Source organism: Felis catus, chromosome B4 (assembly GCF_018350175.1).
Source record: "Felis catus isolate Fca126 chromosome B4, F.catus_Fca126_mat1.0, whole genome shotgun sequence".
Taxonomy (NCBI): Eukaryota; Metazoa; Chordata; class Mammalia; order Carnivora; family Felidae; genus Felis; species Felis catus.
In genome coordinates, this window is record NC_058374.1 from 79736812 (window position 1) to 79763145 (window position 26334).

Below are 26334 nucleotides of genomic sequence, written 5' to 3' on the forward strand. Positions count from 1 at the left end.
AATTTTAGAAGGTTGGAACTTTAAGTGATGTTCATTTAGTAAAAAAAAAAAAAAAAAAACACACACACATAAAAGGAGGGAATAATTTGTAACTTGTCCAGAGTCTCAGATAATGTATGGAGCCTAAGGCTCCTACTTGCCCATATGTACTACCCCATACGTTCATCAAAAAAACCCTCAACAGCTGGGCCTGCATGGAGTGGTTATATTTTAAGATTTTTCACAGGGGTTACAATATGACAGTCCCCACCCCAATCAGGCACCAGGATAAAAGCAGGGACTTAAAACAACATCCCATTTCTTCAGCCTGAGCCATCACATGCTTTCACAATCTCCTAAACTCCCCCTAGGCCCTAAGCCAGGGCTTGGGCAGAGAAATGGAGGGACAAAGAAATTAGTTACATTGCCACCTGAGAAACCTCCGAGGGGAGGACCCAGCCTTAGCCTCCCTCCTCCCAAGTGCAAAATGTGTAAACAGAGTAAACAGAGGGGGGAAAAAAAAGTGCAGTCTAAGTGGCTCCCTTTCCTCCTCCCCAGGGTCAGGGGGAAAGAGTATAGAGGAACATAAGAGGCAAGTCTGGCTTTTCTATTGCCTTACCGCTTGCTGAACATAATGGGGTGAAGCAGGAAGGGGCCAGTTTGCCCGCACCCACAGCTCTAGGGTAGTGCTTGTCCTTCACTTCCACAGCTGCCAGTATCCCTAGAGTTTCAGGTGAATTGGTCAGGGGTCAGACTCCCTTGAGCCTGACTTAAGGCTGGGACAGCCCCATCTTTCTCTGTTGATTATGTGGCGCTTATATATTATTTATATAAATATTTCTCTATGTACAGGAATAAGAGTGGCTTTCATGGAGGGAGGGAGGCTGGAGGCTGCAAGGTTTCACCACTGTTGGAGTTGTCCAGTTCAGTGCTGTCACAGTCTGAGTCCTCAGAATTGGGAGGGCCCTGTGAAGAGTAGAAATGCAGTGAAGTGAGGCTCAGCATCTCTTGGCATTACAAAGAAAACAGATTCCTTCAAGATCCTTCACTGAGGTTTCTGTAACAGCCAGCAGTTCAGACCTCACTGCTTCAGATCTTTGCTCAGGCCATTACCAAGGCACCAGACTCCTGGTTTCAGGATTGCTCTTGGCTGCAATTTATACATACAAGCAACGCTGCTAACCTACTAACCATACTATGTGCTCTATCCTAGGGCCTCTCAAATTCTACCATGTGGATGTTTGCTCTTTGATAGGGAGGGAACTGGGCTCAGCTGCTGAGTGACTTGGAGGCTAAATACCTAGCTTTCTGGCCTCTGCTCCTGTTTACCCAGTAGATCCCAAATGACTAAGCATCTGCCCCTTAATACCTAGCTGTTTCTGTGACTTACCTGCTCCCCTCTGGGTAGGTCCTGGTGTGGGATGGATGAGGAGCTGGGTTCGGGGCCAGGAACCACCTCTGAAGCAGGTGGGTCCAGTGGGATTTCTGAGCCCTGGGAACACATGTCATCAGACCGCTCATCCGGCCGCTCATCCGTGTTGGTACTGCCGACTTCAGGTGTGCCACTGGGGGAAGGCTCACTGGCTGTGCCCTCCTCCCCATCAGATGGATTCTCTGAGCTGAAGGTGGATAGTGACTGGCGCATGTTCAGACCCTGAGGCCACCTGAATGTTGGGGAGGCAGGGGCTACAGTCAGCATGCCTTGCAGCCCAAGAAGAAAGACCGTGTCACTGCCTCCTGTACTGTGTCACTCACCTCTGGCTCGATGTCAGCTCTACCTCACTGTCCACTTCTCCTTCCTCTTCCTCTGATGAGATGCCACGTTTCTACAGGAGAGATGAGGGGACTGTGGTCAAAAGAGGTCAGCGAGGACTCAAGGAGGGGACGTAGTCATAAGGGTTAAGTAGGGAATGGTTTAAGATGAAAACCTAATATGGGAAATGAGTTACGGACTGGGGGTCCCAGGGAGAACAAGGAAAGGAAAAGAGCTTAGGAACCACCCCATACTTTACCTGGCTTCGGGTGACAGCAGCCCTGTACAGCAGTGCAGCTGGGGTCAAGTGTTGGGACCCAGCCCGGCTTCCTCCCCGTCCCGCTGTCCCTTCCCTTCCAGTTCCCAGCAGCCCTACGTCACCAGGCCCTACTGGTGGAGGTGGCTCCCCTTTGGCTCCCCCAGGTGAATCTGGGCTGGTGGAGCCAGGTGCTGAGCCCTCACTCGGCGGGGTGTCTCCCCGGGCTGGAGGTGGTGAGCCAGGATCCCCTGCTCCCCCCGTGGCCCCTCGGCCCCGGGCTCCCAGTGCTGCTGACAGCAGATCCGGGGACGATGACGACATCTTTCGTAGCAGGAGGTCATGGTGGAGCCCACGGAGGGCTGGAGGGCAGGCCTCCCAGGCTGAGGGTCCCCCTCCTAGCCCCCCTGGGCTTCCTGGTCCCCCAGGTTCATGGGGCGGCAAAGCTGCACGAAGCCCAGGCAGGTCTCCGCAGCTGCCCTTGGCGCTGGCCTTGCGGTGACGAGTCTTCCCACGGCGAGTCCGTCCTGGCGAGGGAGGGCCCTTAGGACACCCAGGAAGCCCCACCCCACTCAGGGCAGCATCAAGTTTAGGTAGCAAAGATTCAGTCTTGAGGATATCTGGCCTGGGGGAAGAGGGAAAAAGTACAAGTCTGAGATTCACAAATTGACCCACTGAAAGCCCTCCGTAACCTTGGGTAGTATGAAGCACATCTCCCCACCTATAGATCAATCTTCCTGGCCTCCTTGACCTCTACCCATGCCTCCGGCATTCCCCTTACCATTCTTAAACCTTGGCACTTGTGAACTCTGGTCCCACCTTTTACTGTGGGGTGACAGTTTCTGTGGGACGTTCCTCTTCTTGATGAGCTTCTCCATCGTGTTCCCATGCAGGAGGCCTCGGGAAGGGTGTGACTTCAGCAGACCTGGGCATCTCCTCTCTAAAGCTTGTTCCCTCCTAAAGACCAGACACCTCAGTTGGGCAGGTGGTCAGAAAGGGGGACCCAGGCTCAAGAGGTTCACTGCGTCACACACTGCTCCACGAAGACTGGAGATCGGATGCACGGGGAGCACGTGGTTACCTGAGCAGCTCCCGCTCCTTGAGCTCCAGCTGCAGCATGAGTGCGTTAAGTTCCATGTACAGGTTGTTGGCTCTCTCCAACTTCCTTTCATAGTGCTCCCTGATGTCCAAGGCGTGTCTGAAACAGGCAGAAGGGTCTCCTGGGTGACCTAGCGTCACCTGGTGCCGTAATCTGTCCCAGTCTCTGGGAACTGGTCCACGGTCCCTGCTGTCCAGACAGAAGGTGTCCCCTTCCCAGACACAGGCACACACCTGAGCTCCTCCCGCCTCCGCATCACCAGCTCCTCTTCTAGGCGGTGCAGACAGGTCCCTTCTGACTTAATTTTTTCAAAGTGCAGCTTTACCTCTTCGCGCCACTCTGCCTAGGGGGTGGACAGACAATGAGGGGTGAGGGACCGACCTCACACCCGTAGGAAGCCTATACAGGTGCTGCCCTGCTACAGACCAGGAGCAAGAGGGGAGTAGGTGTAGGACTGGTCAAGATGGGGTCTCGGCCCTCTTAAAGAGCTAACCTGCCATCCAGTCGGCCCTTCCCCGCCTCCCCACAGGGCAGGAGTTGAGGTATTCCTTTTCCACCCATAGCACACCTGGGACTTAAAGTAAGTCTCCTGGGGTGTGGAGAGGACGTCGGCTGAGGCTATGTCCAGATGCAGCAGGATCTGACGGAATGATGGACGATTTCGTGGCTTGCTGTTCCTGGAGGGAATGGAGTTTGGAGGAGACAAAGGGATTATTTCAGAGAAGACCAGAAAGGAACTAGGGCATCCTCCAAAGCACGTCCTGGAGAATCCTAGAATGTACTCTGTGACAAAAGTCCCGCAGTAAGGAAGCCTATCTAATCCTGTTCCAAGTTGTTTGCCAAAACACCTTTTTCTGAGTTCATTCCATTAAAAGAAACCTACTGTGGGAAATGGTTAACCAAAGATTAGAAATCTTCAACCCTCCCTTCAGAGTCTAGGTCCCAAACGGGAGTCCAAGGCCCTCCTCCTTCCTGAGTTCTAGGGCGGCCAACTTGAGGCTCAAACCCCCATGCTGGGCAGCCGTGCCTGCCCTTCGCAGGCGCACCAGAGCAGCTCTGGATGGCAGACACTGGTGTCCCTGTTTTACAGACGAGGATGCCACTAGCTCAGTGTTGCACTGCGCGATCTACTGTACCCTCACAGGTTCTGGATCAGTCCAGCAACACTCTGCTGGAAACTGCAGTCCCCTTGACCCGTGCCCTGAATCCAGGGGCCTTGGAAAGCCATGTGAGGGAGGTCTGTCCCTTTTTCTGTGTTCAGGATTCTGGGTCGGGATGCCTGGGTCCTAGGTGCTGGCTAATCATCAGCAACAACCCTGTGTTCCCAGCTTTGCCAGGCCACCCTTACCAGCACTGGCGAAGCAGGATTTTGAAGCCGTCCGGGCAGCTGGAGGGCACAGGCAGATGGAGACTGTTGCTTCCTACGCCCCAGATGATGGCTGAGGAATCCACGTCTTTGTAGGGGATCTCTCCAGTCAGCAGTTCCCACAGCACCACACCAAAGGACCTGGGGATAGATAAGAGGGGACATCCCTTGGGAGGGGCTCCCTTGAGAGGCCCTGGCTGTCAGGCTCCTCTCCTTGCCTCAGGCCCCCGAAGCTCCCTCCTTCCCCGGGGCTGGCCACCTGCCAGTCGCAGTCCTCAACCTGGCCCTCACCAGATGTCGACCTTCTCAGACACAGGCTCATTGCGGATCACTTCAGGGGCCATCCAGGCTACTGTCCCTGCAAAGGACATCTTGGTGCTCTTGTCACTCAGCTCCTTGGAAGTGCCAAAATCGGAGATCTTCACCACATCGTCGTACGTGATTAGCATGCTGGTAAAGATCGTAGTCAGCTGGGGTCCAGGCCCCTCCGCACCTCATCTAGCTGCAGCAGCTAACTTCCTGTGTGAAGTCCCTTGGGACACCCAGAGGTAGGGGACTTGCCACGGCCCTCCCGAGACAGGACTGTCATTTGAGAGGGGTTTTTGAGACGGCCACATGAGCTTAGGACAGGGTCTGGAAGCTGGGACACGGCTACGCTAAGAGGTGGGGTCACCTGCAGGAGACCACGCGCACCAGCTGCTCTGTGCGTGCTTGCTTACTCACTTGGGGGACTTGAGGTCTCTATGGATAATCTTGTGCAGGTGCAGGTAGTTCATGCCACCGGCGATGCCCATGGACCAGTCAACCAGCAATGAGGGGGTGACAGGGCGGCCGGCCCGCAGTACCTCGTACAGCTGGCCCTGGGCGCAGAACTCCATGAGGATGCAGTAGCAGGGAGCCTGGGTGCACACGCCCCTGGGGGCCAAACGGCGGTGTGAGGGCCTCAGCCAGCCCAGCACTCCCCTGATTCACACTTGGAGCCCCCGTTCCCACCCAGCCTGTTCGGGCATCGTCTCTAGGAAAAGGCGGAGTTGATCCCTGCTGCCCAGGCAGGTCCCTGCCCACAGCAGAGTGGCCCCTGCCCTGGCCCTTACTTGAAGGTGATGATGTTGGGGTGCTTCAGCTTTCGGAGGTGCTTGATGTCAGTCTCCTTCAGGTCCCGTACCTTCTTCACAGCCACCTCCTCCCCGTGGAAGCGCCCCAGGAAGACAGCGCCCTGGGCCCCTGAGCCCACCCACTGCAGATCCAGGATTTCCTCAAAGGGGACCTCCCAAAGGTCTGTGAACAGGAGGCACAGTGCCACAAGGCTCAGAGAAAGCCACACTCGGCCTTGTGATGGGCAGGCGGGGGGAAAGCGCTGGGCCGGCCGAAGTGACTCAGGGCGGCCGAGGCTGAAAAGCAGCCAAAGCAGACCAAGAAGACTAGGTTTGGGGGACCCGCTGTGGGAACAGACGGGCATCCTACGAGGCAGGGAAGTCGGCGGCTGGTGGACGGATAAGGGGCCGTGGCTGGGCTCGGGGAAGCAAAGGGTCATCAGGTGATGAGGCGGCGAGGGCCCACAGATCTCGGTGAGACGGGCCCCCGCGAAGACGCGGCCTACCTTCCTGCTGCTGCTTGTGCTCGGTGGAGTAGGCTTTGCCAATCATGGTCCAGACGGGGCGCAGGCAGCCGAAGAGCCCTTCCAGGAAGCCACTGCCACTCTGGCACTGCAGCCGCACCTCATCTGCTCGAACTCTGGACGCCCGACTCTCAGGGGACCCAGTGGCTCCCCCTGGGCCCCCTGCATCCTGCTCGTGAAGCTGCAGGACACTATTGGCAAAAGGCTCGGGGGGTGGCTCTCCGCCTGGGGAGGGGCTGGGTCCGCCCCCACCCTGCCCGCTGAGCGGCACCACATCTCGAAGTACACACTGGGTGGGCGTCAGGTCCTTCTCGGGGGTGCAGTCGGAAGTGTCTGGGTCGAGCTTGCGCATGGACGCCTCACTTAGGGTGGACACGAAACCCCCAAAGGAAGGGGAGGGTGTGCGGGTCTCGTGGAGGCAGGCCATGGCCTCTGGGGCCCGGTGTGGTGGCCGGCGGTGGGCCCTATGGAAACAAAGGAAGGAGGGACGGTGGGCCCGAGGTGCGCCAGCTTGGAACGCTCACCCCAGAGGCAGGGAGGCCTGGGTGGGGGATCTGGGCTCACCACAGCCCTCCTGGAAACCACACTCAGCCTCCCTCGCCCTCGGGTACCCTCCACGTTTCACCTGGGACCCCTCTGAGGAACCCGATCCACAAGCTGGCTCTCAAGCATCTATTAGTAACATACCTGAGTATCATTTTCAAGCAGACACAGGTAACAGCCCCACTCAGGTACGTACATACTGGTAAGATAGGTCTGAAACTCAAGTACTCTGGTCACAGACTAATTCCCTTAGCCTTGTAAGATTACTGAAAGTCCCCTCCGGAGCTCAGTTTTCTTCCACTTGAAGCTCCCATGCACACACACAGGTCACATAAAGGTCTCTCAGGCATGCATGTTTTGAGTCTCAACCTTAGACACACAGTAGGCACACACTTAGATCTCCCTCGCACTGAGGCACAGGCGAGTGACGCTCAGGCACTCTTCGATGACGTTCCTGGGCCTCCCACATACCGGTGCTGCACCGGGGCTCCCGCTCGTGTACTTACACGTGAAACAGCCGAGGCCTCTCAGGGACACTAAACTCGGGTGAGAGTCATCCCAAGGCACACTCAGGGCTCCCATCTGGGTCTCCCCCTCTCCAGGGCTCACGGGTACACACCCGGGCCTCGCCAGTAAGTGAAGCCTGCAACCAATCAGCTCTCCTGTCCCCGACGGGGGGGGGGGGGGGGGGGGACACACACACAGCTGGGGGCAAAGGCGGACCCAAAGCAGGTACAGAAGTGGTGTCAGAACGAGGTTGCCTACTGCTTCACCCCCCTTAGCACTGCCACCTGATCTGCTGCTCCCCCAGCGGGGTGGTTACAGAAGGCCCCGTCTCCTTTCCTCTTTCTCCATTCCCATCCCCAGCTGCCCAAACCAAGGACCAGCTTTCCAGACAGGGGAGATGTGTCCCAATTTGTAACCAGGTGCTATTTAAAAAGTAACCATTAAACCAAAAAAAAAAAAAAAAAAAAAATCTGAATTCTAGCCTTTGCCACTTCCTGGCTGTGTGACCTCGGGCAAACTGGATCCGGGCCTCAATTTCTCCAACGGTACAAAGGGGTAAGCAAGCTCTCAGGCACAGCGAATTCTTCAACCTATCCCAAACCTGCCCAGAGCTTGACAGCTGGAGCCCTGGTCTTGTCTCCCTCCACCTCCAGTGAGCTAACAAATCATGGGATGTGAGGATTCCTGAGGGCAGGGATCCTCTAACTGTTCCTCAGAATAGGGTCCTCCCCGAACCCTTGCACCAGAGCCTCGGAATCACAACGGGCGAGGAGGGACAGGAATCCACACATAAAAAGGGGTCACTGGATGATGACACGTATAGACCTAGAGGTTTGGCACCTCGGATGGTCTCAGCTCTTGTAACAGGTTTCCAGGCCTCTCAAGGACTTTTTCATTGGGTGTGGGGTGGGCCTAGAACCCGCATATGTAACAAGCACCTCAGGTGGTTCCTACTTGAATCTGGCCATCTGTAAAGCTGACCCAGTGCCATTCTATTCTCTTGAGTCCTACATTACTGTCTTAGTTCAGGCCTCGTTAGCTGCGTCACTTAGCCCAGAACAACTGACTCGTAGTCTCCTATACTTTCTTGGCTCCCCCTGCTTCATTTTCCACCAGCCCTTTCAAGGATCTTTCTAAAACACAGATTGGCCAGGACCCCCTCTTCAGTTTCAAACCCTTTAGTGACCCTCACTGCCCTTGGTCCAGCAGCCTAGCCTCATCTCCACGCTCTGGTCCCTCCCCAGCCTCCTCTCCCACTGCTGTTGGTACCCGGGCCATACAGAACTGTGCCTGATACCAGGATACCGTCGGGCTTTTGTGCCAGGACATCTAATAATAACGGCTAACTCTTATGGAAGGCTTCCTATGTATGTTAGCCTCTGTCAGTAGGCGCATTAACTCATTTAATCCTCAAAATGAAACTCACCCCTAGTGACAGAGGTATTGGATAATCTGCCCAGGGTGCCTTAGCCAGGAAGAGGCTCAAGCTCCACCCCCAGGCCTTCTCTTCTCAAGCCCCATCTCTCCAAATCTCCATCCTCGAAGTCTTCTTCCTCCCTCTCCCCGCCACTCTGAGTTCATGTCCCTTCTGGGGCTGGCACAGCCCCCCCCCCCCCCCGTGCTTTCCCCGTCATGGCTCCTATTATCCTGGATGCACGGTGTGTTCAGGCGTGTCTGACTCCTCTGAGAGCCTGGACTCCTGGAGAGCCCCTAGCTTTCGCGCACGGGATACCAGGGCTTCGCCAGGCATCAGGTGCGCTGGCAGGACGGTGGGCTTCAAGACCGTCCCTACACCACGTACTCAGTAGCTCCCTGGCTCTTCGCCACCATCCAGGGAAGGAGCCGTTACCATTGGTCCCTTTATATTCTGCAGGAAACTAAGGCTCAGAAAGCTGAAGTCACAGACCCAGCCTCTCAATCCTCAACATATGTTACAAGCTATCGGCGCCTCGGAGGGGTTAGATGCACACTGCAATGCCAAAGACAAACACAAGCCAGGGATTTACTCTGCAGGACCCGAGGGCTTTCGCCTGTGCCCCCCAAGCGCTCCCGCCGGGCAGGTGCCCAGCGAGGAGGGCAGGAGGGATTGGGCCGCTGGCAGGTCCCGCGGGAAGCCCCAACGAGGGCCCTTCGAGGCGGGGACGAAGGGGTTACGGCCCCGGCGCCCCCTCCCCCTTCCCGACCTCCTTCCCGGCCATCACGTGGCGCGGGGCGCGTGGCTGGGACCAGGCGGGGGCCCGGCGGTGGCGGAAGGAGGGGGTCCGGGCGGGGAAGGGGAGGGGACACAGCGGGTTGGGGGAAGCGCTGGGCGCTGCGGCGTAACCATGACGACTGGGCCCGAGGCGGCGTGTGAAGTCACCAGGACAAGATTAGCCCGGAGTCACGTGAGCAGTGAGCGGCGACGGCGGCGGGGGCGGGGCTGCGCCTGGGCCCCGCCCCTGACCCGGGCAGGCCCATGTGCCGATTACCGGGAGGGCTGCGGGGATGGACCCCGGTGCCCTCCGCCGGCCGCTTGCGTGCTCCCCTCCTTCGCATACCTCCCTTGACCCGTCATGCAGACAAATCTTCAGCCGGGGCACCGAGAGGAGGGAGAGCCGACTTGGGTTGGCATCGGGGGTGCAGTGCCACAGAGAAAGCAGGAGATGGGGAGATAGGGAGACGGACACAGAAAGGGCCACAGGCACACCCAGGGAGGGAGGGACGAGCTGAGAGATTCACAGAGACTGAAACAGAGCGAAGCGCAGGCAGAATCAAATCTGGGAAGGATGGACTGAACAACTGGATGTGAAAAGCAGAGAGGACGCTGAGGAAAAGTAGCTGAGAAAGAACTGGAAAACGCGGAGACCATCTGCGCCGTTCCCAGTTCTTTCCTATTTAGAAGCTGAGCCTTGACTAGGCACAACACCTAGGTTTTAAAAGGAAGTTTTCAGCCCTCGCAGGGTGTTCGGCCACTAGGATGACAATGCTCAGACACTTGCCGCCAAGCCTCCCTCCAGGTCACCAGGCTTCCCCAGAGGCCCCTCCGGTATCCAGGACTAGCAACTGGGGAGACCGAGAGAGAAGCCATTTCACCTGCTTGTCTTTAGGGCGGTGGGAGTACCCGAAGTACGAGATGGGACCCAGGGAGAAGGAGGGAGTCTAGCCAGGCTCCTGAGGCCAGCCCCCATCCTGTTCTTTGACTAATGTGGCCCATCCAGACTGACCTGAGGGAGTAAGGGGAAGCGCAGCCCCCAGGGAGCTGCAGTCAACTGGAGATTCCTCTCCCAACACACCCCCTCACGGTTTCCTTTATCTCCAACCTGCCAGCTGTGTCCCACTGTCCCCCTCCCCCCCAGCTGGGCCTTGGCGCCAGGGCTTTGGGGGCAGATCGCGGGCTTGGAGCCCCTGGCCTAGACATTCAGTCACCCTGGGGGAGGGGAGCTGTCTCCCTAGCCATCAATTATGCAGAGCATGGGGGGAGGGCAGGGATGTGACAGGAGGGGGTGGATATCTCTGTCATTTTGTCAACCGTATTTACCAAGTGCTTACTGTGCAGAACTCCAGATTGGGTGAGGGGACAGAGTGGTCCCTAAACTATACATCCGCCAGGGGAAGAGGCTCTCCGGACACCCTGGGAGGTCCTAATTCAGTTTCAGCTACCAGATCCTCTGCTTTGCTGGTGATTCCCAGAGTGCCCCCTCAGGAGCCTGTGGTGGGGATGGGGGCAGGGAGGTCCCCCCGTTTATTCTTCCTCCTGGAGTCTCCCGTCTGAGGTGCTGGAGGCTTGTGGCCAGGGAACCCTTTGAGTTCTTTCCTGTGATGTCCTGTTCTAACAGCAGAATCTCAAGGCCAAGCTGCATGTCTGGCAGTCTTGGGGGCTCGGTGGAGAGGCAAGGCCATCTGTCTAAATTGCGGGCTTTCACACTGAGCACTCACCCCTGTCCTGAACCTGGTTGTGCACTCAAGAATAAAAGGAAGACTCCCCGGCTCTCTCCAGTGGGGGTGGGAAGGCAGGTCTTCGCAGGGAAAGGAGACCCAAGATGTTGGGACGCTAGTTCCACCTCTGCCGGCTTTGGAGCTCCTGACAGGGTAAGGGACTGCGACCTCTCCTGACCTTGCCTCCTGGCCACTGGCAGCAGCTGTTTTTCTAAATTTTGAATACAAAGTTCTTCACACAGGGAAAGAACTACAGCTTTCTCAATACCTGCATGAGGGGGAAATGTCTCCCCCTGAGAACCTGGGGTACACTGGGGATCACCTCTAAATCCAGCCGTTCCCCCCCCCCCCCGGGGCCATATACAGGTCAAGCCCGGAGACCCCCTAGCTGCCACCACCTCTTCTTCCAGCAGGCTGGGCAGCGACAGGGCTGGGGGAGGTGGCAGGGCCGTTTAGGAAAAAGGAGCCAACTTTGGACTTGGAGAGATCAGAGCCAGAACCTCAGTTTTGCCACCAGTTAAAGACCATAATCCCTCCAAGACTCCCAACCCTATCTTATGGGGTGGGGGGATGGGTTAAGATGATGTGGGGAATGCCTTGAACACAGTGCCTGGCTCCTGGCTTTGTCTTCCTGGTTGGCTGGCCACCAGGTCTCTCTTTGTGGATTCTGGAGAGGCCATCTCTTCTGTCTGACCAGAAAAAGGGAGACTTGGTCTCTGACCTTCTACTTCCCCAGGACAAATCTTGACCTCAGGCTCCAGAGAAAGCAGGTCACAATGGCAGTGGTGTGCTAGAGTCCCCAGCCACTGCCCCTCCAGATCCTCAGTCCTTCCTCTGCAAAGCCTACCTTTCCATCCCCTCTCGGCTAAGGGAGAAGGCCTGCACTCCATACTCAACCCCTGGCCAGTGTGGCCCAGGATCACCCCTCAGCCCTACCCTTTGAGGTCAGAAGCGAAGGGGAGGGAGGGGTAGGAGCAAGGTATGAAGGGCCACAGGGTCCCTCCTACTCAGGCCCTCAGGTGGACCTGGAAGAAGTTCAGCACATTCAAACAAATAGCTCCTGAGTGGGGGTGCACATTTAAAAAGATGTGGAAGACAAAAAATAATAAAGAAATAAAGATTGATCGATTGATCGATCTGGAAGGACAGATACCAAAGTGTAACAGTTTCTAAGTAGGGGGGATGTGGGTGTTTTTATTTTTCTCTTATGACTTACTGATTTTTTCTAATATTTCAGTAATAACTTTGAATTATTTCTAAAATAATAACAAACTGGGGTACCTGGGTGGCTCAGTCGGTTAAGCGTTCGACTCTTGATCTCGGCTTGGGTGGTGATCTCACGGTTGGGGAGTTTGAGCCCCATATTGGGCTCTGGGCTGATAGCATGGAGCCTGCTTGGGAGTCTCTCTCTCTCTCCCCTTCTCTGCCCCTCCCCTGCTCATTTGTTCTCTCTCAAAACAAATAAATAGACTTAAAAAAATAAAATAATAAAAAATCGATTTTGAATTGAAAATGAGGAAATAAAAATTCAGAGTGCTCATCCATTCCTGTCATCTAACTTGGGACAGTGTGCTCTCCGGGGAGGGTGGGTGGCCTGAGAATCAGAGAGGCTTGGTTGAGGTCCTGTCTCTGCTCCGGGCCAGGTGGGCAACCTGGAGTAAGAGGCTTCTGAACAAACCCGTTTCTTCTCTCTGAAAGGGCACAGTGGCACCACAGTATATAACGTGGTGGCTAAGAAGACAGGCCTGGGGCAGCAGGCCCGGGTTCAAGACCTAAGCTCTTGCCACTAACTGCTTTTCAGACTTTGAACAGATGACTTTTTTTGCTTTTAATAAATGTTTTTTTTTTTCATTTTTGAGAGAGAAAGTGCGAGCAGGGGAAGGGCAGGGAGAGGAGGGGACAGACAGAATCCCAAGCAGGCTTCGTGCTGCCAGTGCAGATCCTGACGTGGGGCTCGAACCCACGAGCCCTGAGATCATGACCTGAGCTGAAGTCGGACGTTCAACCACTGAGCCACCCAGGGGCCCCCAGTTTCCTCATCCCTAAAATAGAGATGATGATAACACTACCCAACTCTTAGTCTTGTTTTTGACGCTAGGAAGAGAATACAAATAAAGTTCCTAGCCCAGTACCTCGCACACAGGAAGCTCCCGTAAACATTAGCCATGCGGAAAGTGCCTAACAAGCAGTAGCAGATTTTTTATAAATGTGATTCCCTTCTTCCCCTTTTCCTCGTCTGCAGCAGAGAGGGTACAGGTGGAAAGAGAGGTAGGCAAACACGAGGGAAAAAAGGAGAGCAAAGAAAGACGGAACCAAAGACCAATGGCTTTTTATCCTGGATGATCCTGAGTGGCCTCTACGATAGTGTCCCTGCCTCCTCACGTCACCTTTCCCCCAACACACAGATGACCCTGGTACTTATGGGAGCACATGAAGCAGACGGACCAGTCTCTGGGACCAGCCCCTCCTGAAGCCCTCGTGGGGCCTGCTGGCCCATCTCCACAGTATCCTCCTTCTGCCCGGGGAGGGGCTCCTGGAGGGGTTGACTCCCTAGTCCCTTCCTCTTTCTGGGCCCAGGCAAGAGAGAGGTAGGGCCACACGTGAGAAGCCACTGGGTGAGTCTGGAGCGGTGGGTACTAGGACTTAGGGTCCTCTTCCTGGCAAAGCCAGATGACATTATTACTTCCAGGGGAAGGACTGCGAAACAGCACCTGGTTTTGAGAGGGTTTCTGTCACCCTCAGCTGTAAGGACACGCAGGACGTCCAAGCCAGTCCTCACTTAAACTTCTTGCCTCCTCTGCCCATAACGGGGTTTGATCCGGGGATGGGTATTTAGTTGTGTTTTCATGGGTGCTGGAGTTGGGGTATCACGCTGTTGGTCTCCCCAGCGTCACTTCAGTGCCCACTGTGAGAACGGATGAGTGGCAGGCTCGAGAGGGCAAGTGATTTCGGCCAGCCTGAAGCGTGAGATGGGAGAGAGCAGGGCCTGAATGAAGCTCTGGGGAACTTTGCTGTCTGGACAGGAAGGCCAGGGAGCACTTGAGCCCTTTCCTTCCTGAATCCCTTGTGCTCGCCTTCCCTTGGTATGACCCTCAAGTTGAAAATCAGAGCTCCCAGAGCCATGGAGTCGAACCCACGAGTTGGAAGGGAATGTTATTTGGAGGGAGGCACTGCTGTGGCCAAGAGGACTCTGGGTGAGGCATAGACCTCAAGCACACTGCCTCTTGGTTGAGGGCCACCCACCCACTCTCCTCCCAAGAGGGAGCAGGTGCAGAGTTAAAGTCGCTAAAGGCGGGACTCCTCCCTCTATGCTCAGGGGCACCCCACCGATTTCCGTCCATTAGCTATAGACCCTCTGACCCCTTCTCTTCCCGCTCCTCAGCCAACACCATGGTTATCAGGAGTCACAACTGTGTGGAACAGATTCTTGCTTATTTTTAAGCCCAGGAGTTTGAGAAATGTTTGGGGGGAAAGGGAGGAGGTTCCTGAAAGGCCTGGGCTGGGGAAGTGGGTTAGGGGAGACACAGGAGGTGAGAAAGAGGGAGAAAGCCACAAATGAATGGGGGAGGGGAGGAAGCAACAGCTGGATGGAGAAGGTGAATGCCACAGCTGGAGGCGATTAGGGGCATCAGAGGGAAGGGGAGGAGGACCATCACCTGGGCATCCAGGCACAGGTGCTCTCAGCCTATAACCCTCAGGTGCAGTGGGCCGAGTGTGGGAGTGGGGGTGGTGGGGAGGTGGACGGTGGGCGCATCAGGCCCCCGTCCTTCCTTTCCTTCCTTGAGGGGACCCAAAGTCTTCCTCCTCCTTCCCTCTTCCCCTTCTGGAGGATGAGTGGGAGGAGAGGAGGACGTTCTCTTGTCCGCTGTCCTTTAAGTCTGTCCCCCAATCATCTCCCCCACCCCCACCCCATACGGTCCTTTCCAGCTCTAGAGGCCCTTCGTCTCCAAGCTGGGCCGCGGCGTCCCTCCGCTCCGTTCCCCTCCTTCCCATCACCACAGACGTCGGGTCCAGGTCCCCAGTTCCTCCGCCCCACAGCCTCAGCATCCCCGCGCCACCCTCCCCCACCCCGCCACATCTGCATCCCGACCCTCCCTCTGCACCCGGATCCCAGGACAGGGACCCATCCCTGCCCTCTACCCCCCCCCCCCCCCCCAACTCGGCCAGGCTCTCACCTCGGGGGCTCCGCGGCCGCAGCACAAAAGGCGGCGCTGCTGCAGCTCGGCTCCGGATGCTGCTCCCGCCTCCTCCTCCTTCTCCTCCTCCTTCTCTCCTCCCCCCGCTGCCCTCGACCGGACCCGGGGCGCTGCCACAGGCGATGCTTGTGCGGTGTCCGGGTGCACGGGTGTCAGCCCCAGCTTTCTCCCCCCACCCCCCGACCCCTAGCCCCGTCCCCACTCGGCTCGAACTCCCGCTCCTTCCAAGGCCCCCGCCCCTGGCCCCCCGGGACGGACACGCCCTGAGCGGGGGATGCTGCGCTGGAGCCGCCGGCCTCTTAAAGGAGCCTGCTGCTGCCATCCGGCGCACTCCAGGCTCTTCCCTGGCCCTTCTGGGCCCCTCACCTCCCTGCAGGCGGTGTCTGGTGGCAGTCGCACCTCGGGCCTTACGCTGATTCCGTAGGAGCCCTCTATGACCAGCCTTATAAACTCCCTCCTACACGCTTAGACAGCAGCCCCTCAACATGGGACCCCCCACCCACACCCGCTCAGAGCTCTAGCATTGCTTCCCTTGTCATACCGCTATTGCCAGCTTTCCTTCCCCTAATTGTCACCACTCCAGTTCTACCCAATTGGAATCCACTCAGCTCAGTGCCCCGTCCCCCTTCGGTGTTGCTCATTATCATTCCGACATTCCTCTGGACCTCCACTACCTGACCCGTTCTCAGAACACTCATTAGACTCAGACATTTTCGTGATCTCTCTCCAAGGTCACAAGATTTCCTCTACATCTTTTGACTCCGTGGTCGTGAGACTTTGGGGAGGAGAGACTGGAGCTCTGGAACTCAAAAATACGTGTTCTGCTCTGCACCTAGATTAGTGGATTCGTTTTAAAAGACCAGAATCCTCTCTTGCTGTCTCTTCAGCTGAGAGACCCAAGACCCACAGCACAAGGAATGCTGTGTCCTTCTAATCCTGTTGTCCCAACCATAGCCTGATTCTCAGCACCCAGAGGGGGTCTCCTGGCCAGCTACAAAAAGGTTGACTAGGGACACTCTAAACAGGCTTTAGAAAAGAACTGAAACCAGACAGGCTGCGGGCCAGAATTAAGGGAAAGGGGGGTGAAGGAAAAGGAAGCAGATGCTGTGAGACGAAGGCTCGAGGGCCAGGAGCTTAGGCCGCGCGCTGAGGGGGAACTGCCTGAGATGGACTTGGCCTGCTCCACCGCTTGAGGGGCAAAGAACAGTTTCCTCCCCGCGTCCAGGTAAGGAAGGCCCATCCTCCGAGCCTGCAAAGAGCTAGGATCCGACAGCCGCCTCGCCACTGGACCAATCATAACCTCTCTTCAGAAAAGAGGCGGGGCCAGGGGGAACTGACTCTTTCCTTGTCCCCGCCCTTCTAGGTAACGTAACCAATCGCAATCTGCTGGAGCAAGTCAGCGCAATCGGAAATAACCAATTATACCGCGAAGCTTTCCGTGCACGCCTGACCCTGCCCCTCCAGCTGCGACAAATATGGCGTGCGAGCTTCTGGGTTTTGTAGTTTCCTCGGGATTCAAAGGACCGGGTGCTCGAGTTACCCCTCACCACCCCGCCTCTAGCCTCTTCCACTCTACTAGTACGCATGCCCGCCCCGGGGAGGGGAGACGCGGAAAAAAGGCGGAACGCTACTAAAATACACACACGCACACACACATAACCACCCTCAGTTCGGGAAGCGATAGTGGAGGGCTCTGCTCCTCCCAGAAGGCGGTGCTGCCTGGCAGGACAAACCACGCGGAGAGTTGTGGGTCGGATAGCTCCCCTCCCGTTGGAGACTCATGGAGTCAGGTGGGCGGGGGACTCCATGTCCCAGCATGCCCCGCGGCGGGCCCGACCGGCCGCGACTCGGGGCTTGGCCCCGGCCCTAGCTCGTCGGCTGTGTATTGGGGCGCGTGGAGGCTGCAGTCACGGTGGCGCCCGCGGGGACGGAGGTGGGAATGAGTGAAGAGGAGCAGGGCTCCGGCACTACCACGGGCTGCGGGCTGCCCAGGTGAGCCGCCTCGTACCGATCCCTGCCGGGCGAAAAGCGTGGCGCGGTGCGGAGGAGTTAGCGGCGCGGCCCCAGCATGCACCTGGCCTGAGGGTTGTTCCCGGCAAGCACTGGGGTAGTGGGCCGTGGTTCCCGGCATGCATCCCGGCAGTGGCCACTGCCTCCTGCTCTAAATAGTTTGGGTTGGCCCGGTTCCCAGACTGCACTTGGGGCACTGGGCTTTAATGCCCCCGACCTTCAGTGCATTTGGTGGGTACCGGGTCCCTGGCCTGCACTGTGTCAGGGGACATGCACTTGCGACCTGCACTGGGGTACAGGATCCTCTTCCCTAACCGAGACAGGAACAGTGCATTCCCCGCTTGCTCTGGGGGCAGTGGACCCTGCTTTCCCAGCCTGCATCTCTACTCCACATTGAATCCAGCTAGTGTTTGCTGTACTGTCCGGGGTCCCCTGGACCCTATGTCCCCCATGGTGTGCCTGGGTTTGATAGTGCTTGGCCAGGTGGGTGCAGAGTTGGAGGTGTGATGAGGGTCTGTGCCTCCCGCCTCCCTCAGTATAGAGCAAATGCTGGCAGCCAACCCGGGCAAGACCCCGATCAGCCTTCTGCAGGAGTATGGGACCAGAATAGGGAAGACGCCCGTGTACGACCTTCTCAAAGCCGAGGGCCAAGCCCACCAGCCTAATTTCACCTTCCGGGTCACCGTTGGCGACACCAGCTGCACTGGTGAGGAAGGCTTGGGCAGCCTGGCTGGGGTGTGCATTCACAGGGCCCTACTGGCTTTGTTTCTTGGAGTCTCTTCCCAGTCGTCTTCTCTGAGGCCAGTGAGGGAAGGAGAGATTTCAGGGGAAAAGCCACTGACTGGATTGGGAAAACGGGTCTGTGAGGAGGTGGGTAGGACTTGGGAGAGTTGGAGGAGCAAGCAGGACGGCCACAGTGCTCTGGCAGATTGCCATCATCCTAGAGGAGAAGGGGGAGATAAACCCAAGTCTCAGTGAAGTATTCGGGGGAGTGTGTGTCGGCTGCACTGGTCTCTGTTCCAGGTGCTTGACCAAATTCCCAGTTACTCTTAAACCAGTCTAATCGAGTGACGTAGATGGTAGTATCCTCATGTTGAATATGAGGAAAGTGAGACCCGGAGAGATGGCAACGACTCGTGCAAGGTCCCATGCCTCGTAAGTGGCAGAGCCAGGCCTTGACTCTAGAGCCTACCCTCTTTCTACCTTTGCAGTCGTCTATCTGTATTGAGAGAAAAGAAAGTGCTTCCCAGGGGAAAGTAAGGCAGGGAAAGAATCCGCACCCCAAGGTGTGTGAACTCAGGAGCAGTTTATGTCCGGCATGACTTGATTTGGGGAGCTCCTGGGAAGATAAAAGCCCTTCCTTCCAGCAGCTAGTGTAACGCTTCCAGTCTTGGGCAGGGGCACCTGGTGAGTGGGGCTTGGTTGACTCCCTCCAGTTGTGAGGAGAGAGGCTGTGGGATGCTGGTTTTTCTTCTGTCCTCCCGGTGACGTCCAGTATTGCCCACGCCCCTCTCCCAGGTCAGGGCCCCAGCAAGAAGGCAGCCAAGCACAAGGCAGCTGAGGTGGCCCTCAAACACCTCAAAGGGGGGAGCATGCTGGAGCCGGCCCTGGAGGACAGCAGGTGAGGGAGGAACAGCCAAGGCTTCCTAGAGGCCCTGCCAGGAACGCAGGCCCCTGTGCGGCCACCTCCTCTGCCCAGTAGGGCTGGCCTGGTGACACTTAGCCGCCTCAACCTGGGCCTCTCCCTGAGAGTGTCCTCTGGACGAGCTGGATGCTTCCAGGGCTCCTGCTGCTGTGAAGGATCCTTGGGGGGGGAATGTCAAAGGGCTGTGGCTGTGGTTTGGGCCCAGGCTCGGGAGGGTGCGGGGCGGAGGCCGAGGCTAGAGGGGCCACCCCCCAGCACGCCTCCTCTGTGTAGCACGTTGTCCCTCCTTCCTCCACACGTTCATTGGAGTTTGTAGCCTCCGTGTTTCTTGAGTAGGAAGAGACCCTCCTTCCCCTTCTCTCAGTCTTTTTGATCCAGTGTTTGGCAGCAAAGGATCGCTGGTGGTTAAGCTTCCCTGAGTCTTTGGCTGAAGTGGAAGAAGTTTTCTTAGGGGATGGGCAGGTCAGGAGGACCTGGGTCCCCACCCTCTACCCTCCCCCCCCGTCCCCCCGCCCAACACATGGGTGTGAATCAAAGGCCCCCTTCCCCTCGGGAAGTTCTTTTTCTCCCCTAGACTCTTCACTGCCTGAGGACATTCCAGTTTTTACTGCTGCGGTGGCTGCGACTCCTGTTCCATCTGCTGTTCCAACCAGGTATCTTGTGTTTCCTGACTGCCTGAAGGGGGCGGGGGGGGGGGGTGGGTGGGTGGGAAGGAAGGGGTCCTGGCTTTTGGTCCCCCAGCCTTTGGACTCAGGCTGGTCAGGCAGGAGCAAGTCTGAGAGTAAACAGGATGGAATAGTTGGGGACCAGCATTTGAAGAATTCGTACCAGCTGGTAAGCTCTTGGGACAGGAGGGAATTTATGATTTTTAAATAGCCACGTGGATGATATTTGGCCATGTCTGAGGGTCTCGCAGGCCCCATTTGCTTCTGAGTTGGTCACATGATGGTCCTGTGTGTGCGTCCCATCAGGTGCTTCCAGGGACTGGGATATACAGCCCCTGTCCCACTGTCCCGGCAAGGTGATGATCTTTTGTTCCAGAAAAATCTCAGTGGGCCTGGGCTCTGGAAGAGACCTCACTTGGGTGGGAGGGGGAGGAAGCAGGCTGGATGTTTGGACAGACAGCTGCCTGCCGGGTGGGGTGTAGGGAAATGGTCATGGGGACGCCGAAGCAGGGCTTAGGACTCATGGGGAGCCGCAAAAGGGACAGCCCCAGCAGCTTTGGCCTGGACCCTTTTTCCTTCAGGAGCCCCCCCATGGAGGTGCAGCCCCCCGTCTCCCCTCAGCAGTCCGAGTGCAATCCTGTTGGCGCTCTGCAGGTGTGCCCCCATCCTCATTTCCCACGCATGCCTGTCTTCCCTTGAACCTGGGGCCATGAGGGACGGTCATGTGGGGCTCTTCCCCTGTTCTGAGGGCTTTTCCCACATCCTTTATTCCTCCTCTAACCTGGAACCTGAGGCTCCCAGGGGAGGAAGGAGAGGACGAGTCTTTTCTCACTCAGCCTTGCACACCCTTGTCTCTCCCTTCCAAGGAGCTGGTGGTGCAGAAAGGCTGGCGGTTGCCTGAGTACACGGTGACCCAAGAGTCTGGGCCGGCCCACCGCAAAGAGTTTACCATGACCTGCCGAGTGGAGCGTTTCGTTGAGATTGGTAACCGGGCGGAGGGGAGTTCTTACAGCTACTCCAGCCCCGGCCGCAGGCAGCTCCTAGCCTCTCTCTGCCAAAGCCCCGCTGTCCTGGCTGAGCCCCTGGCTCGGCTCCCTTCCTCCTGGCTTCTCCCTTGCACTCTGCCCTTTGCCCCCCTTCTGGCTGACCAGGTTCTCAGGTGCATGGCAGGTCCAGAGCTCCTCTTTCCAACTGACATCCCGTGAGGGGACCCTCAACCCTCAAGTTTGAGCTGGGTGGAAAGCACTGGGTCTGTTGGGGATCATAATCCAGCAACCCTCTCCCCACACGCAGGCAGTGGCACTTCCAAAAAGCTGGCAAAGCGTAACGCGGCGGCCAAAATGCTGCTTCGAGTGCACACGGTGCCTCTGGATGCCCGGGATGGGAATGAGGCAGAGCCTGATGACGATCACTTCTCCATTGTGAGTGGTTTGTGCGGGCCAGGCGCTGTGGTCCATCCTCCATGCCAGGCAGGGCCCTGGCCCTGGGGACATGGGCCTGTTGCTCGGGAGTGAGCCTCTTCAGGTCCCAGGCCTGCTTCTCCCCATTTTCCTACCAGACCCAGAGTTCCTTGGGCCCCCTCTCAGCCTCAGCTACAGGCCTGCCTGGTGAGTGCTGTGGGGAGCTGACCCGGGGCAGGGGCCCTGCAGCCTGCTGTTACTGGCATGAGGAAGGCTGCCTGGACCCCTGGTCCAGAGTCTAGTAGTTAGAGGGGCCAACTCGGGGAAGGCAAGCTGGATGAAGCATTCATTCTGTGGGCTTTTCCCTCCTTGGCATTGAACGTTCGGTGCCTGGGTCTCAGCTCGTGGTTGCATCTTTCTCACTGTCCCCATCTTGTCAGGGTGTGGGCTCCCGCCTGGATGGACTTCGGAACCGGGGCCCCGGCTGCACCTGGGATTCTCTGCGAAATTCAGTGGGAGAGAAGATCCTGTCCCTCCGCAGCTGCTCCCTGGGTGCCTTAGGTGCTCTGGGCCCTGCCTGCTGCAGTGTCCTCAGTGAGCTCTCTGAGGAGCAGGCCTTCCATGTCAGCTATCTGGATATTGGTATGGCTAGTGGGGAGGCCGGGGATGGTGGGGACTGAAGCAGAGCAAGTACAGATGGGCCGACGGGGGTGGGGGAGGGCATGATGGTGATGTGGATGTACCCCTCCCGGCTCTGCCTTCCCACCCAACCACGCCTCCCTCCTCTCTTTTGCTCTCCAGAGGAACTGAGCCTGAGTGGGCTCTGCCAGTGCCTGGTGGAGCTGTCCACACAGCCGGCTACCGTGTGTCACGGCTCTGCAGCGACCAGGGAGGCAGCCCGCGGCGAGGCTGCCTGCCGTGCCCTGCAGTACCTCAAGATCATGGCGGGCAGCAAATAAAGCCCCAGCCGGACTCACGGACGTGCACCCCTGCTCCCTGCCCTTCTTGCCCCCAGCCTATGTGTCTGCTCAGCTCTGGTACCCCTGGAGGTGCCGTCTCTACCTCTGACACAGACTGCCTGCCTGCAGGCTCAGGACACAGGGCCAGGAGCCAGGGACCCCAGGGCCTTGGCTGGCTCAAGATCTGGCCTCCTGTCACTGGTGGTGACGAGTGGGAATGAAATCAGGGGGCTCTCCTCTAGAGCCCAGAATAAACGCGCTGCCTCTTGGATTCTTACGTCTGCTCTGGTTTCTCTGACTGGTACTGACGACAAAGGAGGTTAGCACCAGATTGCCTCCCCTGTTGTGCCTCCCCACCTGGTTCCCCACACATCCCCACACTTGCCTTTCTAGTGGCAGGAGGCTAGGTACAGTGACCTCCGGGGGCCCCACCGCCTGTGCTCCTGCGGCGCTTGGGTTTTGTGGAGATGGAGGGGGCCGTGGTTCCGGTCCCAGGGCTCTCCCCCAGCCCTTTGAAGTCTCATACAGGCAGACACATGGATTCAGAAGCTGGACAGCTTTATTTGCGGGGTGGGGGGAGAGTGGGGGGGGGGTAAAGGAGATGCGGCACTTTCAGTTGTGAGCCTTGCACGCAAACATATCAAGGGATGATGTGTCACTTCTTCCCAAAGCGCTGAGGGGCAGCCAGGCTCCAGAATGGGGCGTTGAGCTCCTCCCCGGCTCGGGGACCCAACTGGTCGCTGCTCCAGGAGCCCCGGGTGTTTCTGCCAAACCTTAGAAGAGATCGATCCTCAGCTGTAGGTCCTTTCAGCCCCTCCCAGATCGCCCCCTGCCCCTTTCCTGTCCCTCTGGCCCCTGCCTTGCCCAGTGTCCCTCTCAGACTCACCTCTGGGGCTGAAACCGAAAGGCTGAGCTTCGGCCGGGTCTCTGCATGGCCTGGAGCAGGGAGTGCAGGAATGACCCAGGGGTCTGGGCCTCCTGCAGCGGGCGGGGCCTGCTGTCTTCCTCCTGTGGTACAGGGCCATCGGGGAAGGAAGATGGGCAAAGGCCTTGGACATTTAGGTCACCAGGCAAAGGGAAGCTGAGGAGCCATTTCCTCAGATATGAGGACCCAGTGAAGACACTGGCAGCCCGAGTATCTGAACTTGGAGCTCAAGCCTCCCGCTGAGACAGAAAAATGGTGACATGGAGAGGGGGTGATAACTTACCACGAAGATCTGCCGTCCTTCGTCTTGGCCCCCTGGTCCTTCAGCACAGCCCCAGTCTGTTAGCAGCAGCACCAGCAGCAGCAGCGCTGCCCGCCTGGAATCCATCCTGCCATCTGCCCTCCTGCGGCTATACCCGCCTCTTATACCTGCTGTGCTCCGGCCCCCACCCCACAGCAGCCTGAGGGGGGATCTAGAGCAGGCAATGGAAACGCACGGCTCCATTAGGAGCCGCCTGGGACCCCCTCCCATGGCACCCCCGGGACTTCCTGCTCCCAGCCTCCGGCCCCCAACCCCTAAGCCTGGAGTTAGAGACTTTATTAGATGCATAAATCCTGTCTCCAGAGCTCAAGAAGCATCATTAATTGCAGATGTGTTGTCAGAGCCAGGCCCTGGGGGGCCTTCAAGAACCCCCGATTTCTCAATAGGTTGGAGAGCGCCAATTGATCACCTCCTCTTTCCTTCCTTAGAGAATAAAAGCATAGAGGAAGTCTTCTAAAGAAGGTCTAGGCATTATGTCCCGGGACAGAGGGAGGAACTAAGAGCCAGGGTAAGAATTAGCCAGAATGACGGAGCCTGATCCTTGCCGTGACTGTGGCTGCAGCTGGGGTCATCCAGACCATTCACACCCTTGCCTACATGGTCTTGGGAGGGTTGAAAATGGGATCACTATTCTGAGATTTGCTTGTGGACACAAAAGTGGGATACAGAAGGAGACTACAAGGTTTCAGAGCCCACACAGTGGGGATTGCTTCAAATCTCTGCAGACTGATCCTGTCTTCACACTAGAGAGCGCTGCTTAGGACCCACCTCACCTGGGCTTCTGGAGCCATCCTCTGCAGTGAGGCACTGCTGCCACCCTGTGGCCACAGCTCCGCACTGTCAAGTCTGATCATTTCCTTTTTCTGCTCTTTGAAGGGTGGTGGTGGGGGGGGGGGGGAAATGGAGGTTCCTAAGCCTGATTCTAAGGAGTCACAGAAAGGCAGGGGCAGGAAACTGGGGTTGGAATATGGCTCTGTTCACCTCCTACTAGTCACCCCAGCCTCTGCCTGGCTCTGACCTGTTGGAGCAGGTGACAGGAATTCTGCCTTAGGAAAAAATCAGTCGCTCTCAGGAAGGGGGTCCTTCAAAGTCATCTGATAGAGTTTCCCTTCTGATCCTAGAATCCCTTCCTCAACTTCCCCTGTCCCCGCCCCGTGTGGCTCTCTAGCCTGTGCTGGAGAGGTGCCATGAAGTAAAGAGTCTGTGGATCAGTCTTGGGCAAGCCATCTCTCAAAAGCCACAGTCTCCTCACCGAAAAACATGGCGACGTTAAAAGGAACTACTTTCGAAGGGGGCCTGGGTGGTTGAGGTGGTTAAGCGTCTGACTTTGGCTCAGGTTATGATCTCGTGGTCCATGAGTTCAAGTCCCAGGTCGGGCTTTGTGCTGACAGCTCGGAGCCTGGGGCCTGCTTCGGAGTCTGTGTCTCCTTCTCTCTCTCTGCCCCTCCCCCACTCACACTCTTTCTCTCAAAAATAAATAAACATTAAAAAAATGGGGCACCTGGGTGGCTCAGTCGGTCGAACATTGACTTTGGCTCAGGTCATGATCTCAGTTTGTGAGTTCAAGCCCCACATCGGGCTCTGTGCTGACAGCTCAGAGCCTGGAGCCTGTTTTGGATTCTCTGTCTCCCTCTCTCTCTGCCCCTCCCCAGCTCGTGCTTTCTCTCTCTTTCTCTCTCTCAAAATAAATATTGAAAAAAAAATTAAAAATTTTTAAGAAATAAAAGAAACTACTTTCCAGGGTGAGCATTATTTGAGATACTTTTTGTAATCCATTTGGCACAGGATCTGGCACAGAGCAAGTGTCCTCGAAACGTTAGCAGTGGTGATCCTTGCACAGAGTCCCAGTAAATTTTCCATCTCCTGAGACAGTGGTGGGGCAGACTTACCCATGTGCCATGCTGGCTTCCGTCTCCTGTGGCCTCCACCAGGGGTCTCAGTGTGCCCCACTAAGTCACATACTGTTGCACATCTTTCATGTGTGCGAGCCTTTCACGTATTTGATTCTTCCACTCTATTTTTTGTTAAGGGGACCTCCCTCTTTTAGCAAGCCATCTAGCAACCAATCTATAACTTTGGATAGGTAGAATAGAGCAGGTTTTGATCTGCATGTTCGAGATACTAGGTTTCTATTAATGCGGCCTCCCTCTGTAAGCTTGGTCTCACAGTTGGTCCCAAGCACAGAACCTGACACTCATCATCATCACATCTTGGAATGTCACCGCTTCTTAGAAGGGAGGAGTATCCAGTCCACGAGCAGGTGGTTTTTCTGTGGGAAATGGATCCTATACCTCATCAAGGCCTCTGTCTGTTCTTACCTGACAGAAGTCCAGAGGGGCAGCGTTGTGAGGGTGTGTGAGCCACTGCAGAGTGGCTCTGGGGTCAGACAGAGCCATTGTAATGCCAGCACGTGCACGTCACCGTGGGCCTTGAGCAAATGTCAACCTAAACCTCAGTTCATCTTAAATGAGGCATTACCAAGGGGTTGTTGTGAACAGAAAATGACTTAATGAATGCAACGCATCTAGTGTTACACCCAGCACAGAGCAGCCAATAAGTGTTTGCTACCCTGGTTCTCCTAGTGTCTCTGATCATCAATTACAAGTGGATCTGAGCTGAGGCTCAATTCAGAAAAGGTCAGGTCTAGCTAACTTCCTATGTCCAGGATGGAGATAGCTATCTTCTTTGGTACGAACAGACATATTGCTGGTTCAGATCCAGACCACTGCAATAAAGTATCGCAATGAGGCAAATCAAATGAATTTTTGTTTCCCAGTGCCCGTAAAAGTTATGTTTACACTATGCTATCGTCTATTAAGTGTGCAAATGTCTAAAAAAATCATGTCCATACCTTAAATTTAAAATATTCCTGGGGCACCAGTGTGGCTCAGTTGGTCAAGCATCTGACTCTTGATTTCGGCTCAGGTCATGATCTCAGAGTTCATGAGCTCTAGCTCTGTCTCCGGCTCTGTGCTGACAGCGTGGAGCCTACTTGGGATTCCCTCTTAAAATAAATAAGTAAAACTGAAAACAAAGTTAAGATATTGCTAAAAAATGCTAACAATCATCTGAGCTTTTTAGCGAATGGTAATTTTTTTTTTCCTTAAGTAAGCTCTACACCCAACGTGGGGCTTGAACTCAGGACCCTGAGTCCTGAGACGCAGGGACCCTGAGAT

General features: G+C 56.5%; 3 protein-coding genes across 10 annotated transcripts in view; 1 reads left to right on the top strand and 2 right to left on the bottom strand.

The window, feature by feature from the left end:
• Positions 1 to 185: 185 nt before the first annotated feature.
• Positions 186 to 15386, bottom strand: MAP3K12 (mitogen-activated protein kinase kinase kinase 12). The gene is made up of 14 exons (XM_003988770.6): positions 15212 to 15386; positions 6054 to 6535; positions 5548 to 5731; positions 5177 to 5368; positions 4745 to 4903; positions 4436 to 4594; positions 3656 to 3764; positions 3321 to 3430; positions 3070 to 3186; positions 2808 to 2945; positions 1992 to 2613; positions 1735 to 1805; positions 1370 to 1643; positions 186 to 945 (listed from the first exon to the last, which is right to left on the bottom strand). Exons 2-14 carry the CDS (start codon positions 6496 to 6498, stop codon positions 847 to 849), a joined length of 2679 nt encoding a protein of 892 aa, XP_003988819.1. The 5' UTR covers positions 6499 to 6535; positions 15212 to 15386; the 3' UTR covers positions 186 to 846.
• Positions 15387 to 16840: 1454 nt separating this feature from the next.
• Positions 16841 to 22188, top strand: TARBP2 (TARBP2 subunit of RISC loading complex). Of its 3 annotated transcripts, none has more exons than XM_003988771.6 (9): positions 16886 to 17224; positions 17779 to 17948; positions 18761 to 18863; positions 19445 to 19540; positions 20134 to 20206; positions 20419 to 20536; positions 20846 to 20973; positions 21393 to 21594; positions 21754 to 22188. In XM_003988771.6, exons 1-9 carry the CDS (start codon positions 17172 to 17174, stop codon positions 21909 to 21911), a joined length of 1101 nt encoding a protein of 366 aa, XP_003988820.1. In that variant the 5' UTR covers positions 16886 to 17171; the 3' UTR covers positions 21912 to 22188. The 3 variants fall into 3 exon arrangements, with proteins under 3 accessions (XP_019690573.1, XP_003988820.1, XP_003988822.1); XM_003988773.6 differs by lacking the exon at positions 16886 to 17224 and adding an exon at positions 17314 to 17473; XM_019835014.3 differs by lacking the exon at positions 18761 to 18863 and having other exon boundaries at positions 16841 to 17224; positions 19462 to 19540.
• A 264-nt stretch (positions 22189 to 22452) lies between these two features.
• The window catches only part of LOC101088254 (cyclic AMP-dependent transcription factor ATF-7), a 90663-nt gene continuing 86781 nt past the window's right edge, over positions 22453 to 26334 (bottom strand). For 5 of the 6 annotated variants that reach the window (XM_006933754.4, XM_045061861.1, XM_045061860.1 and 2 more), the window contains 2 exons: positions 22798 to 22919; positions 22453 to 22684 (listed from right to left, as the gene is read on the bottom strand). In XM_006933754.4, the coding sequence (XP_006933816.2) occupies positions 22567 to 22684; positions 22798 to 22919 (240 nt within the window). In that variant the 3' untranslated portion in view covers positions 22453 to 22566. Of the gene's footprint in view, positions 22685 to 22797; positions 22920 to 23119; positions 24574 to 26334 lie in introns of those variants that run through there. The other variant, XM_019835015.3, reaches the window with a different exon arrangement.